Source organism: Oncorhynchus tshawytscha, linkage group LG03, assembly GCF_018296145.1.
Source record: "Oncorhynchus tshawytscha isolate Ot180627B linkage group LG03, Otsh_v2.0, whole genome shotgun sequence".
Taxonomy (NCBI): domain Eukaryota; kingdom Metazoa; phylum Chordata; class Actinopteri; order Salmoniformes; family Salmonidae; genus Oncorhynchus; species Oncorhynchus tshawytscha.
In genome coordinates, this window is record NC_056431.1 from 18716396 (window position 1) to 18737687 (window position 21292).

At 42.3% G+C, this 21292-nt stretch overlaps 1 protein-coding gene across 1 annotated transcript; it reads left to right on the plus strand.

The window, feature by feature from the left end:
- The first annotated feature begins 2740 nt into the window (after positions 1 to 2740).
- Positions 2741 to 21064, plus strand: LOC112229193 (soluble guanylate cyclase gcy-31-like). The gene is made up of 19 exons (XM_024395045.2): positions 2741 to 2972; positions 3096 to 3168; positions 3890 to 4036; positions 4721 to 4897; positions 5203 to 5335; positions 5462 to 5636; positions 5777 to 5868; positions 6513 to 6770; positions 11330 to 11528; positions 12159 to 12281; positions 12593 to 12713; positions 14475 to 14604; positions 14946 to 15092; positions 15416 to 15562; positions 15785 to 15941; positions 16676 to 16785; positions 19047 to 19136; positions 19439 to 19557; positions 19798 to 21064. The coding sequence occupies exons 4-19, from the start codon at positions 4770 to 4772 to the stop codon at positions 20198 to 20200; spliced, it is 2532 nt and encodes an 843-aa protein (XP_024250813.1). The 5' UTR covers positions 2741 to 2972; positions 3096 to 3168; positions 3890 to 4036; positions 4721 to 4769; the 3' UTR covers positions 20201 to 21064.
- Positions 21065 to 21292: the final 228 nt, after the last annotated feature.

The following is a 21292-nucleotide window of genomic DNA, read 5'->3' on the forward strand; positions in this document are numbered from 1 at the left end:
AGAAGGGCAAAAAAAGGAAGAGGGAAAAATTGGAAGAAGGAAACGGCTACTTTTTTTCTCCCCCTTGCAATAATTTCATTTCAAATTCAGGGCACTGAACGCATAAACACACTGTTATAGAGCCGGGTAAAGTTAATGGAATATTTATATGCAGACTCCAGAATATTTCTTTCTTTTTCTCAGCAGTCAGTTTTTTCCTTCGTTTTACAACTGCCTTTGTTAGGCTTTGACACCATTTCTGCACCTCCATGAGGACTGTGTTTCCATTGGCGGCTGTTGAAAAGGCCTTGTAGAGAGCGAGGAAATGGGAGCTGTGATTTGTCAGGGACTATTAGCTTCTCACCACACCGACTCACAGAGAAAGAAATCAATGCAAAGGAATAACGGACCGCCCCACACCATGCTTTCTAAACTGCTCTGGAAGATTCAGTAAACTAATGCAGAGAGGGTGGGAAGATAAGAGTATTAAGTATTAGTGCGACCCATAACAATATAGCTAGCTACAGTACAGCATCTCTGCAGGGATGAGGGAAGAGAGAGACAGAGAGAGAGACAGAGACACAGAGAGAGAGAGAGAGAGAGAGAGAGAGAGAGAGAGAGAGAGAGAGGTGAATGTATTGAGACTGAGACAGATGAGTGAGTGAAAAAAAGAGTGTAAAAAGTGGGGAATGGGAGTGAGAAGAGAGGAAAATGGGGAAAAGACAGACAAACAGACAGACGTAAGAAAGCAAAAACTAAGAACTTAAAGGAGGGTGGAGAGAAGGGGAGAGAGGAAGGGAGAGTGTGAGGCCCTAGGAAGATAAAGCCACACAATTCGCCCCATCGCCATTGTTGTTAACATTCAGCTAGAGTAGTTGCTACCTCTGCCGCTGTGTATACAGTAAAACCAATAAGAGGCTGGTATCATGGGATTGAGGGAGAGAAATATGGCACATTGTTGTCTGGGAAAGCGATAAGGGAGGAGATTGAGAGATGGGAGCCGGATAGACTCCTATTAAGTATTCAACTACAGGGCACAATAGTTACAGCACCGTAGCTGAGATTTCCATTTGTCCCATCCTGTGAATCATCCATACAGCTATTGTGCAGTCACGGCCCAGTTTTACTACAGGATTTACAATTGTATCACTCTTTCAATGGAGCAGAACATTTATGCAGCCAACTTAGGTGTGCGGAATCAGGTATGCACTATGCATGGTCTCTTCCACCTGGCGCCCTTGTGATCAAATCATCCACCAGTTAAGCTGGTTGAGGCTGATAACTCCTTCTAAGATAACAAGCAAGGAATGGGGGGGGGGGCTTTGGAAAGTAGCATTGAGTGCAGATGACAGGATCAGCGTGTGGTGTTGCACACTACCATTTCAGATATCATTTGAATGGACTGGGCTGCTTTCAGAAACTACAGTCCCTTTACACAAGTACTACCTGTTGTAATATAGCTGAAATCAAAGCAAAATCACAAAATCAATAATTTTCCCTTTAAAATAATTGTGGAGAGATACTTCTTGGTACATTGTTATCTTCCTCCATTTACCAGCTTAGAAGCAGCAACAGACCTCCTGGGTCGCTCCTGCACAGTTGTAGAGAGGCCATTAAATAAGACAGTAACACCTGGAAGAAAGGAAGAGGTGGCGCGAGTGAGAAAGGGAGGAAATCCAGCTCTGGCAGGAAATGTGGTAGAGGATGCTTAATATCACACAAAATAAAATAACTACCTCTGGTTCACCACACACCTGTCATATTGTTGTAGAGAGTGGGAGAGGAGGGGCCATTTGTGGTTGGAATAGATTAAAGTAATCTTGTTGAAGAAGTATCACCACATACAGGAGGACCTGGCTGGCATTATAAGGGCTAATTTCTGCCATTGATTCAGTAAACAATTTTTTAGCCTACATTTGGTTACAGTGCATGAATAATACATAAGATCCCTAATTAAAATGCGTCTGTCTTTGAGTTTCCTCTTTGTAACAACAGGTAGGCTGTAGGTTATGATGGGAATGGTTGGCAGAGCAGACAGAACTTCCGTGGTCAAACAAATTGTTCTAAGATTATCATAGACATTCACAGAAGCATTAAGGATGTGAAGTAATTAGGTGCAGCTACTACGAAAAAGTGTGCAAGCAATGCCGACTGTAGCTTCACTTACAGCGGTGATAGTTAGTGATGGGTCTTTCGCGAACGAATCTCTCTTTTTGAACAGATCTTTTTGGTGAACGTTGGGAGCCGACTCGAATCGCTTCGGAGAAAGAGCCGTTCATTGGGCTTCCTGATTTGCATACAGCACTGGTTTTTGGTTCTGTAAATTACTAAATGATTCTCTAAAGAGGGTGACTCAGAAACACAGTGGGGAGAGTGCGTCAATCTGGTCCACACTTCATTTTATTGCAGGCTATATAATAATCTGGCCAGGTAAATATGTATTTGAACGCGAATTTCAAGATCTGACATAATGGTAGTCTACTTTTTTGGATTTGTAATGGATATTTGTTATTTGTTTCATGGTTCTATGTAGATTTTAAAGCATTTTTAAAAGAAGAGTTGTTTGGGAACCAAATGAGCCGGCTCTTTTACGTGAACGGAGCCAATGAGCCGGCTCATCGAAAAGACTTCCGAATGCCCATCACAAGTTGTAATGTAGTTTCTCTCTCTGGTGACGTCCATTGATGTTTTCATTTGAATGGAGAGCGTTGTAACGGTGCCCCCTAGCGAATATTTAGAGAAAGGTAGATGAGCGCATGAAAACCAAGTCAGCTGTAGGCCTGTAACATAACACACAGACAGAATAGGCTCGACCGACAACTGAGTGAGTTTTAATGCGCTCATCTACTTTTCTCTAAATATTCGCTAAGGGGCACCGTTACACTGCTTTACAACAGAACTAAAGCTTCGAAAATGAAGTGTTTATAATTTTATCATTGGCTTGCTTTTGAGCGCGGGACGCAGGAAGGCTGTGACGGCCTAGGCCAAAAGTGGTAGGGCTGGTGCACTATATCTGTGAATACATTTTTTTTAAATTAAGAAAATAAAACTATAGTTTTAGTAGTTATTCAAACCAACCTGTTCTCAATCTCAAATGATTTGGCTTTTGGAAACAGGCTACGGATAGATTTGGACCTACTTGGACAAACGAATTTACATTAGCTGAGGGCTATAGAAACGTTTTAAAAGGTAAGCATACTATCACCATCAAGAACATGTTCACACTCACAGGGCTTTCTCAATCCATCCGTACTTGCAACACGAGAGACCTCCTTATTAAACAAATTAAATTGACACAATTTTCCCGCGGGTTCTGAAAACGGGTGCGCTTTAGCATAGCTTTATAATAGAGCGCTTCACAAGCTAAGGGTACACCAATGCTCCAACACATGACTTTTTTTTATTTTTACATTTTGGATTAAAAAACGACTACATGTTACACTTGCACTTCTAAAACCTGGTAGGTACATATTTATATATTTAAATATCTTCCCTTTGTCCGGCCTGCAATTTAATTTGTTTATTTTTATGTACAAATCAAACCCCCCAAAAATCCATTGAAGGGCTGGTCCAGATGTTGCCCATCCCATGAACTAGGCCTATAGAGCCTATGGATTTTATATATGCACTTCATAGTCCACAGCCCTATATGTACACCTAGACAGTATGTTGATTTATTTAAAACATTTACACTTATATCACAGGGGGGCATGCCCCTCTTAAGAGATTCCCCACAATAAGCCCACACACTTTTCCTTTTGGCATTCATAACCAAGATCCAAACACAGACTTACAGCACAGTACACACACACACACAGTGGCCTGCTATGTCTTCAGCGAGCTAGAAAGTCACCACTATTACCTTTTCTTTGGTACCTGCCAGAAACATGCCTTGGCGCTCTTATTTTAGGCCCTGCCACCCATTGACTTGACAGAGAAGTGTCTGAAGAGGGCCAGTGTCACGAGCAGGTGTTTGGCCAGTCAGAGCAGGGAGCAGCATTTTGGTGTTCGCTCCCACAGTTGGACCAGCGAATTACATACCACTGAGGGACTGCAGGTAAGGGACCCACATTTTCACCCTCTTCTTCTGCTTTTTCTTTGGGAAAACGTTTGATATACTATGGGTAAACATTTGTGTTAGTTGGCTAAATGCTGTGGAACATAGATTCCGGACAATTTTAGGGGCGAGGTGCCATAGACTAGAGGCAGTACTGTGCAGTGTAGTGTCTTATTTAAAGATGAGTCTTTAAAGGATAATCTTCTGCTATTCTAAAAGTCTTCTGATCAACACTGACAAAAGAGTATTGTGTAACAGTGTGCTTGGGTAGGGAGGTGTTTGAGGAGGTTTCCTGACACTCAGACCTCAGGGTAAGAGTGTAAAGTAACTCATTATGCCTGTATATGTATGCATGATTTGTGTGCATGTGAAAATGTGTTTGTGATATAGGTGAGAGATTTAGAAAAAAATACTACATATGAAATGCAAGTACTGCACATGTGCTAGTCCTAGAATAGAGCTGAGAGTAGAGCAAGATTTCAAAGGGGAGAATCTTGCTCTGTCTGAAAACCTCATTCATATTGTTTCATGTCACTCCTATTCAAGATACCCAAAAGGGATGATTTATTGTTTTTGGAAACATTTTGTGACAATGTATAATGAGGGACTTCATAGTTTTTAACATCTAGTTCATCCTATATGCAAAATGACTCAGACTGCAGGTCTTTCCTTACCATTCCTCAGTAAAGCAGTTAAACTTGGCAGAAATCTGGAGGTTCCCAACCCCCTTAAGATGTACGGCCTGTACTTGGAAGCGGTGAATGATTATATCAACGAGTCATACGGGGAGGATGTATGGAGGCTGATAGAGGCCCGGGCAGAGATACCGCATCTCAAGTTTGTCCGCCATCAGATGTACAAGTACGGCCATATCCCATCTAACTGTCGGAGCTAACTATTTCTCTGTACCCATCATATGCGTCATATTTACTTTATATTCTAACTTTACCAGGAAGGGAAGTCACTTGAGGTTACACTTGAATCTCTTTCCTGACAGACTTGGCAAAAGCACATCAAGTTTACATAGACCATCAATACATAACACACACATAGACAACAGGTCAATGAATGCACTAATTGTAAGTGACTCTGGATAAGAGCATCTGCTAAATGACTAAAATGTCCATGTAAATGTCATATCTAGGTTTCCTCCTTCTTCCCTGCAGTGACAACCTGATCCTGCGGCTGGCCAAGGCAGCAGGCGAGGTCCTGGGGAAGACCCATGATGAGCTCATGTATGCCTTCGGGGTTTACATGGTGAAGAGGATCGGGAACTACGGCTACGAGAGGATTCTCAAGGTGACCTAGTGTTTAGTGGCCCTCCTCAAGTGTCTGAGTTAACACTAGGCATAATTGGCCCTAATCAATGTTCAATACACTGGTGTGTGTGTAATATCATTATTAATCTCTTATCCATTCATCCAGGTGTTGGGGCGTAATGTGCGTGACTTCATCAATGAGCTGGACAACCTGCACGAGTACTTTCGCTTCTCCTTCCCCAAGGTGCAGCCTCCCAGCTTCTGTGTGGAGGAGGAGTGTGAGACCAGCCTCACCCTGCACTACCGCAGCACCCGCAAGGGCTTCACCCAGTTTGTCAAAGGTAGGTAGGGAGCACCACAGAGGACAAACATAGCAAAAACTATTTTTCTGGAAGCACTATATTTGGTAATACTATACATAGGGTTCATGTCACACATCCCCAGTCTGTAAAAATACTTTTTCTCTCTTCCCATACTGTAGGCCAGCTGTCTCAAGTGGGAAGGCAGTTCTATAACACAGACATTGAAGTTGAGATCCTGTCCAAAGAGGAGACTGAAAAGATGACATATGTGGTATGTACTGTACATCTACCTATCTGAAGCTACTTCTTTTGAACAAAGTTATGTACACACCAACACACGTGCAAGTAACTCCTCCGACCTAGACCTAGGACTGCATCACTTTCCAAGTGTTACGCTTTGCCCTATTGTCAAACAACTTCAGTGTCTGGCCACATTGTCAAACAACTTTAGTGTCTGGCCCCATTGTCAAACAACTATAGTGTCTGGCCCCATTGTCAAACAACTTTAGTGTCTGGCTCCATTGTCAAACAACTATAGTGTCTGGCCCCATTGTCAAACAACTTTAGTGTCTGGCCCCATTGTCAAACAACTTTAGTGTCTGGCCCCATTGTCAAACAACTATAGTGTCTGGCCCCATTGTCAAACAACTTTAGTGTCTGGCCCCATTGTCAAACAACTTTAGTGTCTGGCCCCATTGTCAAACAACTATAGTGTCTGGCCCCATTGTCAAACAACTTTAGTGTCTGGCCCCATTGTCAAACAACTATAGTGTCTGGTCCCATTGTCAAACAACTTTAGTGTCTGGCCCCATTGTCAAACATCTTTAGTGTCTGGCCCCATTGTCAAGATCTTTACAACCTTAAGATCCTCACAGCTGCGTCGCCATGATTACCTTCGATGTCTCTTTGCCGCAGATCTACAAGATGAACTTTGACAACGCTGCCTTCAAGCACCGCATGCCCCAGCAGAAGACGGCCCCGGGGTACGAGAAGCTACCCATGAAGAGGGGCATCTTTTTCGACATGTTTCCCTTTAGCGTGATCTTCCGCCGGGACATGACCATGTACCGCATCGGGGACGGTCTAAAGGAGGTCTTCTCCGACCTGCAGGGCAAGAAGGTCAACGAAGAGTTCACCCTGGTGCGGCCCATGCTGGAGTTCAGCTGGGACAACGTGAGTACAGGAGAGAAGAGAGGGGGGTGAGGTTTCTGTTACATTTGGTATGGTTTTTCCATTTACCTAGGCTATTGTTGTCAATCCAGAGTTTTTTAGTGGATATTTGGATTATTTAGTTACATTCTACAAAACCCCCTTTAATGGTCCAAACAGTGGAAATCGTGTTTTTCATCACATTGGATGATATTTGGATGAAACCAATACAAAGTAAGGTAACCCAAGTATGAAAAATGACTGTAGCTGGCACACTGATAAAGTTTGATAATAAAGTTACTGGTCCCCTTCCCCATGTCAAACATTACTAAGGATTTACTTCCTGCTTTATCCAACGTCACATAAAGCCGAAAATGTAATACACCAATGGTAGCGTCTTATGATCTCAACTAATTTAAATATGTACCGCCTTAAGAGCGTCATTGCATGTGTTCCTACGCCTTGCTTTGGCTTTGTTTTACAAACTGTAGGCAAGGTGCTAATAGCTAGCTCAAGCAGAACACGTGACCAAGTAATATATATATTTTAAATATACTGGTAGCCTTTTATCTGTGGTGTGACTGTTAGCTATCAAGCTACTTACCCACATGCCGGCAAAAAGCACATTGTAACAGGATGCTATAGTGTACATTTAACGTTACACTATTTTTCTGAAGAATGAAGATATCCGACAGCAATGTCTCATTTTAATTTTGTGAGGACAGGCTGCACGAAAATTACGATTATGTTACTGGTGTGCAGTGCACATTTCGAGCGAAGTTGCTTTATCAATTGTGGAGAACATTCGATTGGTCTTGTCAGGAAGCTAATCCTAAAGACGGATGCAATACCATCATTGACATTGGAACAGTGGATCTTGCAAGCGCTGACCATAATGTAAGTATCATTATTATTTTCACTTTCCATCTACTTTTGTCTTTTCACTGTCATCAAGCTGTAATGATAGACATTTTTGAAAATCCAACATCTATTTTGTCTGCACAGCTTCCCAGGCAACCACCACAGCAGGAATGCTGTGAAACATGTGAAGACAGACCAAAAATACTGTAAGCCATTTATTAATTTCCAGTGGTGGAAAAAAGGACTCAATTGTCATACTTGAGTAAAAGTAAAGATATGTTAATAGAAAATTACTCAAGTAAAAGTGAAAGTCACCCAGTAAAATACTACTTGACTAAATGTCTAAAAGTATTTCATTTTAAATATACTTAAGTATCAAAAGTAAAAGTATAAATAATTTCAAATGACTTATTAAGCAAACCAGAAGGCACAGTTTTGTGATTTTATTTACTAATAGCCTGGGGCACACTCCAAAACTCAGACAATTTACAAACAAAGCATTTATGTTTAGTGAGTCTGCCAGATCAGAGGCAGATGAGATGACCAGGGATGTTCTCTTCGGAAGTTTGTGAATTGGACCATTTTCCTGTCCTGCTAAGCATTCCAAATGTAAAGCTAACTTTTGGGTGTCAGGGAAAATGAATGGAGTAAAAAGTACATTATTTTCTTTTAGGAATGTAGTGAAGTAAAACTGTTCACAAATATAGATACACCAAAAAATAACTTAAGTAGTACTTAAGTACTTTACACCACTGTTTATTTCAAATCTGCACCAATTGAGCATTTCAGGCAGACAAATTAAAAATACAAACATTGAAAAATGTCACAAAAAAGTGCACAATTGCATTTTTCAAATGGAATACTTCAAAAACACCAGAAAACACATTGTAGAGTTAATAGATCACTATATCAACGAATCGATAGCAATATAACTCGGAACAGTAAATAAAAGGAAAATAAATTCACTACCCATTTAGCAAACGTTTCCCTTTTCAAAAACATTACAGGCTCCGTAGACAGGCTCCTGGATCTCCTCTTCAACAAGGTCACTCTTGAGCCAGCATGTTACAGTATGTGGGGAAGCTGTGTGAGCTGTCCATCCCAGGTTCCCTGTTTTGCCCAGTGTGAGAGGCCTGACAAGGAGGAGGCCATAGCTGGATTTGTGTCCCGCTTCAATCTTGGGGATGACTGTAGTCAAGTGGGTGACTGAAGTCTGCTTGATTGAAGCGGGGTACTTGCCCCCCCCCCCTTTTTTTTAAATTGAACTTTTATTTAACCAGGTAGGCTAGTTGAGAACAAGTTCTCATTTACAACTGCGACCTGGCCAAGATAAAGCAAAGCAGTGCAACAAAAACAACAACAGAGTTACACATAAACAAACATACAGTCAATAACACAAAATAAAATAAAAATAGAAAAATCTATGCACAGTGTGTGCAAATGTAGAAGAGTAGGGAGGTAGACAATAAATAGGCCATAGAGGTGAAAATAATACAATTTAGCATTAATACTGGAGTGATAGATGAGCAGATGATGATGTGCAAGTAGAGATACTGGGGTGCAAGAGGGTAAGTAATAATATGGGGATGAGGTAGGTGGGTGTGCTATTTACAGACAGCTGATGCTTAAAGTTAGAGAGGGAGATATAAGTCTCCAGCTTCAGAGATTTTTGCAATTCGTTCCAGTCATTGGCAGCAGAGAACTGGAAGGAAAGGAGGCCAAAGGAAGTGTTGGCTTTGGGGATGACCAGTGCAATATACCTGCTGGAGCGTGTTGCTATGGTGACCAGTGAGCTGAGATAAGGCGGGGCTTTACCTAACAAAGACTTATAGATGACCTGGAGCCAGTGGGTTTGGCAACAGATTTTTAAAAATATATATTTTACCTTTATTTAACCAGGCAAGTCAGTTAAGAAGAAATTCTTATTTTCAATGACGGTCTAGGAACAGTGGGTTAACTGCCTGTACAGGGGCAGAACGACAGATTTGTACCTTGTCAGCTCGGGGGTTTGAACTTGCAACCTTCCGGTTACTAGTCCAACGCTCTAACCACTAGGCTACCCTGCCGCCCCAGATATGTAGTGAGTGAGACACCCACCAACGAGAGCATACAGGTCGCAGTGGTGGGTAGTATATGGGGCTTTGGTGATAAAACGGATGGCCCTGTGATAGACTACATCCAGTTTGCTAAGTAGAGTGTTGGGGGCTATTTTGTAAATTACATCGCCGAAGTCTAGGATCGGTAGGATAATCAGTTTCACAAGGGTATTTTTGGCGGCATGAGTGAACGAGGATTTGTTGCGAAATAGGAAGCCGATTCTAGATTTAATTTTGGATTGGAGATGCTTAATGTGAGTCTGCGAGGAGAGTTTACAGTCTAACCAGACACCTAGGTATTTGTAGTTGTCCACATATTCTACATCAGAACCATCCAGAGTGGTGATGCTAGTCGGGCGGGCGGGTGCAGGCAGCAATTGGTTAAAGAGCATGAAGAGTTTTACTAGCATTTAAAATCAGTTGGAGGCCATGGAAGGAGTGTTGTATGGCGTTGATGCTCCTCTCCCGCTCCCCTCCCAATCAATCTCTGTAGTTAGTTGCATTACCTAAAGCCAAAGTAATGAACTTTTACATGATATCACATTTTGTTAATTTGTATGTTTTTTTTGTCCAAGCATTTGGATGGGAGATCAGTGTTACAAATTGTACGAATTAATGGGATCCTGGACGCTAGGGTGGCTGGGTGCCTATATTAGGCTTATGCTCTAATAAAAAAATGTTTTTATCAAATGATGTCTCACCACTATTTCTCACCATTATTTCTCATGCGTGTTCATGTTTATCAATATTTTGGGCTATGCTGTCCTAATGTAAATAATCAAATAAATGTCTGATTAATACATACAATCATTTCGCTACACTCTCGATGACATCTGCTAAATATGTGTATGTGACCAATAAAATGTTATTTGATTTAATGCTGAGGCACCAATAAATTGTCCAGTACACTTATTATATGCTGTTTGTACTTTCTTTTATGTGTAAGCTTCTAAGGTGACTCAGGCTTTACTAATTCTTGTGAAGAAGTATGTCAGTGAACTGTATATTGTAATTAGTAGAAATGCAATTGTGTGTTGCTGCTGTTAATCTGATATCCAACAGTTCTGTTGACTATGAGAGCATTTTGCAGAGAAAATGGGTTGAGCCTACAATTTAGACTCGGAATGAGATGTGGCCCATTTTTACCTGGTCATCAATGACGTGGCCCATTGTTTACCTTGTTACAATGACCACAAGGGTGTTTTCAAAGAGCTGTCAGTCAAGGCTAGCTCATGAATATAAGCTCCCCGCCCACTCAGCCTGTTCTTTCAGGCTTCCTGATAGTTAGAAATGAGAGAAAGGATAACATTTCTCAATTCTGATCATTTTAATAGTGTACAAATATTATGGGCGATGTTTTTGTCATTCAAAGGCTATTTTTTTCTTGGGAAATATGATGACTGTGCTAAGCTTCACTATGTCTGCATGTATCAGGGCCAGTCTCAGAATAAATAATCTCAAAGTAAGAGTGCTGATCTAGGATCAATGTTGTCTTCATAGTCACAATAAATAAGGTTACATGGACAGTGTGGACCTGATCCTAGATCAGCACTCCTACACTGAGACGCTTTGTGAATACGGGCCCTGGACTGGAATGAAGTCATCTGTTCCCATGCTTTCCCTCAGATCTACACCCACCTTAACAATGTGTTTGAGCTACTGTCCAAAGCTGTGGTGGAGAGCAAGCAAAAGGTGAATGTCCCTAAACTGAGCAAGGAAAAGGAAGACGAGGGAAAAGAGGAGAGCGAGAAACCGAAGAGAGAGGAAGAGAGAAGTACAGAGAAGTCAAGGGTCCGCCCGTCGCCACAGTCAACCGACAGGAGAGGGGAGTACTTTGTCTCTAACAATCTCTAGCACATGTCTAATGTTTAGGTGATTTTGATTAATTAAGGTCCAATGCAGCTGTTTTTATCTATCTCAATATCAAATCATATCTTGGAAACAATTAAGTAAGTTACTGTAATTGTTTCAACTAAAATGAAAAGTAGCTTCTTAACGAAGAGCAATTTCTTAAGCAAGAATTTTGCTAGGACTGTCTGGGAGTGGACAACTGAAAACTAGCTGTTATTTGCAGAGAGGTTTGGAACTCTCTTATTGGTCTATTTACTTAACTTACTGCCTGGTGATGTCAACAGGCAGGCCAAAACTCCATCCCACCAAAAAGTCTGAAATTTCAAGCAGTTCTTTCAAACAGCTCTTACACATCATCATTTTCATAATTTCACAGTATTATTCCAACCTCATAGTGTGGAGATATATATAAAACACAGGAAAATCACATTTTTGACTGCAGTGGGCTTTTAAAGTCCTCCAATCTCTCTGTCAGTGCTGTTATACGCATAAGTGAAGTGCATTAAACAAATGTTACTCACTCACTCAGCCACCCATCCTCCCTCCCTAACTCAGTCATTCCCTCCCTCCGTCATTCATTCCCTCCTTTCCTCTGGCCCATTAGATGTGAAGTCTGTGGAGGAGATGAAGGGGGACCAGGAGTTCAGCAGTGCTCTGACCCAGTACAACAGCTCAGCCAACTCAGGGGGAGAGGACATCGAGCTGCTCGCCTTCCAGACTGTCACCGGTGAGAACCCCTTCTTCATCGCCCTTCACACATCTTCCCACCTGTCCAGCTCACCAAGATAAGCTTACATGCTGCATAGCTTTGTTCTCCTACATTTGAAAGGGGTACAGAAATCCAACACAATGCCAGAATCAGTGATTGCCCTGTCTATTTTGAATGAAGTATTAACTATACCATTTTGAATAACTAGAGTGTAAATGGTCTTGGAATTGTTGGTGACAATATGGCACAGACGACAATTCTAAATTTAAACCAATGTTTCCAAGTTCTATGTCTGTGGATGACCCCACCCTGCTCTTCGTCATCCCCAGGAAAGTGCAGTGAAACTATCTTTGAGGATATGAGGGAACCTCCCAAGAAACCCCTCCACCTGAAGGGTCAAATGAAGTACGTCCCCCAGTGGGACTCGCTCATCTTCCTCAGTACGCCCATGTAAGACCACCCACAACATCCTTGCAGTACCTAGCCCTTATCTGACTATAAAGGCAATATGTAATCCAATTCAAAACTTGCCTTGAGGCTACAGCTATGTGATGCCACGGTCAGACACGTTTACAAAGCAACCAAAAAAGGAGAATCCAAAGCTTTGATAGTATAAAAACAAATTAAAAAGGTAGTTTACAAACAAAGATTTAATCTACTATAGACCATCCAGACCTACCTGAGCGATAATACCAAACCACAAAATAGGTATAGGGATGGGGAACATGGGAAGAAGGGGGTGTGCCCAGGTGAGGCTCCATTTGGCAAATCTGATCATAATTCTCATCCTGATTCCTGCTTACAAGCAAAAACTAAAGCAGGAAGTACCAGTGACTCGCTCGATACGGAAGTGGTCAGATGATACGGATGCTGCGCTACAGGACTGTTTTGCTAGCACAGACTGGAATATGTTCCTGGGATTCATCCAATGGCATTGAGGAGTATACCACCTCAGTCATCGGCTTCATCAATAAGTGCATCGACGAAGTACATATCCCAACCAGAAACCATGGATTACAGGCAACATCCACATCGAGCTAAAGGCTAGAGATGCAACTTTCAAGGAGTGGGACACTAATCCGGATGCTTGTAAGAAATCCTGCTACGCCCTCAGACGAACCATTAAACAGGCAAAGTGTCAATACAGGAATAAGATTGAACACTGGCTCTGACGCTCGTCGGATGTGGCAGGGCTTGAAAACTATTACGGACTACAAAGGGAAACCCAGCCGCGAGCTGCCCAGTGACGCAAGCCTACCAGATGAGCTAAATGCCTTTTTATACTCACTTCCAGGCAAGCAACACTGAAGCATGCATGAGAGCACCAGCTGTTCCGGACAACTGTGTGATAACGTTCTCGGTAGCTGATGTGAGCAAGACCTTTAAACAGGTCAACATTCACAAAGCCTCGGGGCCAGACGGATTACCAGGACGTGTACTCTCAAAGCATGCGTGGACCAACTGGCAAGTGTCTTCACTGACATTTTCAATCTCTCCCTGACCGAGTCTGTAATACCTACATGTTTCAAGCAGGCCACCATAGTCCCTGTGCCCAAGGAAGCAAAGGTAACCTGTATAAATGATTACCGCCCCGTAGCACTCATGTTGGTAGCCATGAAGTGCTTTGAAAGGCTGGTCATGGCTCACATCAACAGCGTCGTCCGGGTTAGGGAGGGCTTGGTCGGTAGGGATGTCCTTGTCTCATCGCGCAGCGACTCCTGTGGCGGGCCGGGCGCAGTGCGTGCTAACCAAGGTTGCCAGGTGCACTGTGTACGGCTGGCTTCCGGGTTGGATGCGCGCTGTGTTAAGAAGCAGTACGGCTTGGTTGGGTTGTGTATCGGAGGACGCATGACTTTCAACCTTGCAATTGGCATGTTGACTGCATACATTTCCACCAGAGCTGTTGCCAGAGAATTGAATGTTCATTTCTCTACAGTAAGCCAGTAAGTTTAAGACGATTTGTCAGTACATCCAACCTCATAACCACAGACCGCGTGTAACCACACCAGCCCAGGAGCTCCACATCCGCTTCTGTGAGGGAAAAACTCATTCTGATTGGCCGGGCCTGGCTCCCAATTGAGTGGGCCTATGCTAGTTATGATCTGTAACAGTAAAATCATTGAAATTGTTGCATCTTATCTCACTTTCAGCCACTCACCCCATCCTTGCTGTCTCTCTCATTCCACTTCCACTTTTTTCTTCCTCTTCCAGTATAGAGACAGTGGAGGACATGATTAAAATGGGCGTCTATGTGAATGATCTGAACCTCCATGACTCCAGCCGAGAGCTCATCTTAGCCGGAACACAGCAGTCAGCTGAACTTCAGCTGGCTCTTGACCAGGTAAGCCATACACATTTCATATATATGACATACCACCCTTTAGAACAGCACACAACCGTACCTTGGTACATTGTTAACGTTATCAGATAACTCCTCTACTAACTGGCCCAAGTTTGCCTCATCTAAGAATGCAAGACATACTACTATACCCACACACAGTCCTGCTCATAGGCAGATTAATTTTCAAAGTTACAAATAGACATATGCAGTGTATAGTTCACACTGAAAGGCAGAGGCAAAGACCATCTCAAGCGCGGGGCTGGATAGGCCTTTGAAGGGGGATGAGGAGGAGTTAGTTGACTGAAAGCTCTCTCTCTCTCTGGTGGCTCCTCCCACTCCAGGAGCAGCAGAAGTACGCCCAGCTCCAGGAGATCATCAAGAAGCTTGACGAGGAGAAGAAGAGAGGAGACTCCCTCCTCTACGCCATGATCCCCAAAGCTGTGGCTGACCGGCTCAGGAAGGGTATCACGGCCCTGGAGACATGCCAGGTACTAGCCGTACATTTACAGATGCATATACAGATATACAGGCTGCATCCAAAATGGCACCCCATTCCCTATATAGTGCACTATATAGGCCCCGGCTCTGGTCAAAAGTAGTGCAGGATATAGGCAATAGGGTGCCATTTCAGACACAGCCATAGAGTTTGTAGAGGAAACTATCCTCCATGTTGGCTCAAAACATTCAATGACATTAAGGCTCAATTGGATTCTGGAGCCAACTAGCCACCTCATTTCTATCAAGCCAGAAGAAACACCTCAGTAAAATGTCAAGCATTTAAGTGTGCTGGTATTTCCTTTCCGTTTCCCAGGTGTTCCCGGACGTGACCATCCTATTCAGCGACGTGGTGAAGTTCAACGAGATCTGCATCCACATCACGCCCATGCAGGTGGTGGACATGCTCAACGAGATCTATATCGTCTTCGACACGCTCAGCGAGAAGCACAACGTCTACAAGGTGAATGACTGGGACAATACAAAACAAGGGCCTCTGTGGGAACAATATGCCTGAATACTCAACCAAGGTTGGCTGGACCAAAAAGGAGAACAGACTCTATTATCATGCATTGAGTGGCTGTTGCAATGTTTTACAAATGTTTAGTTTATTTCATTGGTAGGATATAATGTATACAGTAATGCATCTAAACATACTACTTGACTCTTATTCCCCTGGGTTCAGGTGGAGACCATCCGAGATGCCTACATGGTGGTGGCAGGCGTGCCCAATAAGACAACCTTCCATGCCCACCACATATGTGACATGGCCCTGGACATGCTGAGCTCCATCGACCACCTCAAAGACCCCTCCACTGGAGACAACATCCAGATCAGAGTCGGTGAGCAGAGACCATTGAAATACAATTTAGTCACTCTATTTCTTATGGCACAGACAGTGTAGACAGGAGTGGGCCTTACCATAGAAATATAATTATTACATATTACATGTAAAAACTGTACCTGTAATACATTAGTAGCAGAAATATTGTAATCAAATTATAGATACTTTTGAAAAACTAGATGTTTACTTCTTGGATTACTTTTAAATTCATAAAGGACGATTGCGGAACAAAATACATTATGACACCTTTCTGTGTTCTCAATGACATTCAATTAAACATTGAAAAAAATGCACAGGTTTAAGTTTGTTCCACAAGTCAGAGACCACTATGATGACACACCAAAATGTGTTTGATGGATCCTTTTTGTCTTCCTTTAATGCCTCTTAAGGGGAAAGTAATTCAAAAGTAACCAGATTACATTACTGAGTTTGGGTAATACAAAAGTTACATTACTGATTACAATGTTGGTCATGTAACTGTAACAGATTGCATTTATATAGTAACCTACCCAACCCTGCATATGACAGACATAAAGCATACACATACTGTACAGTGTCTCTTTATAATCCAGTCAAAAGGAAGTCAAAGGCTTGATATTGTCTTGCCATGTCCTGAGTGTGCTCCTCAGTTAATGCTGCCAGATTTGTACTCCTTAAGGCACCCTGAATCTATAGTCACTGATCCAGGTTCAGTAAAGCAGTTTAACTTCATTGTGTGTTGTTTCCCTTCAGGGATCCACTCAGGGATGGTGGTGGCTGGGGTGGTGGGGCTGAAGATGCCTCGCTACTGTCTGTTTGGAGACACTGTCAACACTGCCTCCCGCATGGAGAGCAACGGGGTGGTGAGTTCTGACATTAGAACATAATCTCACTATAGGGTAAATCCATGTGAATTAAATCACTTTTTGACAGCATTCCTTTTGATTTAAACAAAAGGTTCCATACATGTTATATTTCTATGATTGACACCCACTCTGTATTCAAGAGCATGTTGTGTCTCAACCAATGGTGGTCACAACCAAAGTTCCCTCAAAAAAATGTAGGCACTGAGCAAATTTCAGGTCTGCTGAGCGCAAACTTGAACGTTGTGAAAATTCTGTGTAACTTCCAGCTCACATTTACTGTGAACACTGATGCTGTATCCAGTTTAAGTTAGTTTTAACAGTGGTCAAGTAGGCTACTGTGGCTATTTGATCATAATGTAGGCCTACCAAAGTGGCCTACCATCAAAAACAATAGAGAAAATGCATCCCATAAAATGTTTACATGGAAATAGTAGCAGCCAATGTGTGGTGTTCAATATAGGCCTACCATTCCATGAGACTTTTGAAAAAAAAACATGCAGGACTTGACATTAAACTGTTTATCCACTTGTCCTTCAGACAAGGAGGTGACTGAAAATGATGTGTTTGATGCAAGAAACCACTTTACAAAATAAGACCCATAATTATACCCGTACCATTATTACAGAGAATCAGACAAATTATGCTACCCTCTGCCTATTGGCTACTTAGCTTATTCATCCCTATCTCAAAATACAAAACTGCCTCTTTAAGACAAAAAAAAAATCTCTTTACCTGACTCGCTTTTCAAAGATGTCTAGAAATGTACGTTTTGTGCTCTTGTAGGAAGCAATCACTCCCCTATTGCTGACTACAAATGATCTATAACTGGGCTAATAACTCACTAACTAGCAAAGGATATGAACATGTAGAAATGTGCTTTAATCTCAAAACAAGTGCATCTACTCACAACCGCTCATGCTGTAAACACTGTCCAGTTCAAAGTGAATGGCACATGATCGGCTATGAAAAGCCAACTGACATTTACTCCTGAGGTGCTGACTTGCTGCACCCTCGACAACTACTGTGATTATTATTATTTGACCATGCTGGTCATTTATGAACATTTGAACATCTTGGCCATGTTCTGTTATAATCTCCACCCGGCACAGCCAGAAGAGGACTGGCCACCCCTCATAGCCTGGTTCCTCTCTCGGTTTCTTCCTAGGTTTTGGCCTTTTCTAAGGAGTTTTTCCTAGCCACCGTGCTTCTTCACCTGCATTGCTTGCTGTTTGGGGCTTTAGGCTGGGTTTCTGTACAGCACTTTGAGATATCAGCTGATGTAAGAATGGCTATATAAATACATTTTATATTCATATATGGCAATGGTCTATTTGCATATATGCCTACTGCAGCTCTGATTGGTTATGGTGCACTGGTCTGTGTAGAGTAAGGGCCTGAGTTGTGCCTGTCATTGCAATAGAAACTTAATCTGTGTTCTGCCTACAACAAAATCTCTTGCATAGGTAGTTTTGCATACTAAGTCTTGCATACTTAGTTGTGTTTCAGTATATTGCCTTGAATGTGGCTAATATTGCATTGATTCAATCACAATTCCCACAGTAAAGGGGACATGTTGATAGTGTTAACTAATGGGGAAAACTCTAGATAGTTGAGTGAAGGTCAATCTCTTGCTTGTCTGCACAGGCTGATATTTCTTCTGAGTGGCAGTCCCGGGGAGCTGCGTGCCCATGTGCAGCTTAGTGGGAACATTGGTCACAACACAAAAACCTCAGATGTCAAATAGGGTCTAAGCTACAATGTATGTGAATATAAAAAATAAAAAATTGAGTAAATGCAATTTACTAATTTTTGATAATTGATGTTTAAGGTTAAAAAGAGAATTACATACTTTAAAAAAATGTATCAAATAGTTTGACAACCCTGTTTGTAAGCTTTTAAATTATACCAATTATCAACTGTTTCTATTTCCCAGTGATGAAGACATGGATGTCATGGTATGCTGGGGTATGCAGAATAGGTCAACTTTGAGCAACTTTATCTCTTGAATGTTTTGGCATTCAGGTCCAAAGGTCACTTTCTGAGCACTTCTACAATGTATACATTTTTATGGAAAAATTTGTTTAAAAAAAAGGGTGCTGTCAAAAACGGATTGAATTCAAATGGATTTACCCAATAGACACGATCAATTAGCACTGTATAGCAAATCATTTATTTTGTAAGTAGGCAAATGTGACATTGAGTGAGCTGAATAGTTAGCACTATGTCAGCCATCAACCTCTGTGTGTCTGTCTGTACAGGGCATGCAGATCCACATAAGCCAGACCACCAAAGACCACTTGGAACATGAGCCCTACATAATTGAGGAGAGGGGAAAGATCTTTGTGAAGGTATGTGTATGATGATCCATCATGGCACCGTGTGATGCTCCACCTGCCAAACAGACATAAATGCACCACACTAAATCTATTTTTTAAATCTATCTATTAAAATATATTTTGATCTCTTCAGCCAATGGATGAGATCAACTCAGCCAATGGATGGGCTGCAAATGACCATTTCAAGACTTGAATTTTGATAAAACTCTTGAAATGGTCATTTGCAGCCCATCCATTGGCTGAGTTATGACAGGTATTGAACATAAGGATCATGAACACGGTACTATTTCTGCCTAAATTCTGTCCAATCACAGGGTAAAGGCTACATGAAGACATATTGGCTGAAGGGGAAGAAGGACCTGTCGTTTAAGACTCCAGCAGAGCTCCGCTACAGCAGTGAACAGAAGGACTCAGAGGACAGGAGCTCCAATGGGTAAGTGGAGCAGGGGAGAAGGCAACACCAATCTCTTCAGTAGGGATATACTGCAAGATGCCCTATATCATATGACTGTGAGCTGTTCATTGAATTTCACTACTGTATAGTTAGTAATGTTCCAACATCAGCCTGTTTGTGGAGAGAAGGGCTTGCATAAGAAAAACACACCTGCTACTAATTTGCTTTGCTTTTGTATACTGTATGTGGTCATTTTTTTAATATGTTTTTTACACACAGGTCCACCTGCACCAACACCAAGCGCTCCACCTCCAACCTGAACATTCCCAACGAGGAGCAGGCAGAGGGCAAGCCCACCCCCACAGAGCTGCCTGCAGAGCCCTTACCTTCACTAGAGGGCGCCCCTGAAGACTCTACAGACCCCACCGAGCCACAGGAGAAGAAAGTCAAAAAGAACACTAAGAACAACAACAAAGGGGGCGCGGCCAAGCCCGAAGCTCCTCCGCAGCAGGTGAATGTGGTGCAGGAGAGTGCAGTGCCTCCTGCTGCTGCCCAGGAGACCCCCACAGCCCCCCCGGCCACCGCCGCCCCAGTGCTCAACAACAAGAGGAACAGCTTCAGGCAGCATACCAAGCTGCCCGCCCACCTTCCCATGCGCAGCACTTCCTGTTGCCTACTGTGAGAGGAGAGGCTAAAATAATGTGACTGGCCTGCATCTTATTGACAGTCCTGTGAAGACAAACCCTGAAACTGACCCTAACCTTGAACCTTAACCAATTAGAAAATTCAACATGGTTTCGCTGGTCAGTCACATCCCTTTTGTTTTTCCCTACTGTGAGATGGACCATGCCAGAGTTCAAGACCTCTCATCTCAGATTATTGGCCAGCCTTCCTGTTCAATATATTGTATGACGCCCTGTTGTTTATCCTGTTTTTCCTTAGGCAGGACCTGAGTGTCCCCACAGCAACATTCAGGGCAGCCCACACCTAATGTAATGTATTCATCCATTTATTCAAGGTGGAGTTAGAGGTAGACAGGGCGGACCACCCCACTTAAGTATTAATAGAGGAAACATTGATGCCCCTAAAATTAAAAAAATGTGACATCGCTGAATTTATTTTTATCTTCCAACAAATATATACCGATACTCATGTCAAACAGTGGGCCTCTTTTGGTAATACAAGCACCTGGCTAATGTCACAGATTTGTGCATGTTGTTGAAAGGACATGTCAATAAATGTACAGTTCAGTTTATTACTGTCGGTGAAAACAAACATTACAGGATCACAATGGATTGGTATACAGAGTAAGATGAGATGTCAAGAGATGGTTGTATTTTATTTGCATAAACTAGTTCTGAGAAGTCTGACCCAAGTTACAGTTCTTATACTGTGTTTAATGATGGAATAATATTGACTTTAATATTCATTTATATAATAGCGCTTTTCCTAATGCTCTAAGTGCTTTACCTTTCTGTTTTGTATTTGTAATTTGTTGCACGTTTACTGAATGTTAGCATATCTTTGTCCATAAAAACTGTACAGACAAGCACGTCAAGTGTTCGTTTCCTTGTTGATATCTTTAAATGTTTTGCTTAATAGCGAATTGTGATTCGCTCACAATGTCCGAGGGACAGCTGAAGGCAAAGAAAAAAGGGAAGCTATGGCTCTATAGAACTGGGGATAGTAACTTTTTTCTATAACATGCTCATCGGTGCACGTGATGGGGAAAAGGCTAGTCACAGTCAGCTGCAGACATATAAGATTATATCAA

Coding starts and splice junctions, on each gene's coding strand:
- LOC112229193 (XM_024395045.2), top strand. CDS start 4,770: ATGTACGGCCTGTACTTGGAAGCGGTGAATGATTATATCAACGAGTCA. Junction 5,869..6,512: donor CTGAAAAGATGACATATGTG/GTATGTACTGTA, acceptor TCTTTGCCGCAG/ATCTACAAGATGAACTTTGA. Junction 15,563..15,784: donor AGAAGCACAACGTCTACAAG/GTGAATGACTGG, acceptor CCCTGGGTTCAG/GTGGAGACCATCCGAGATGC.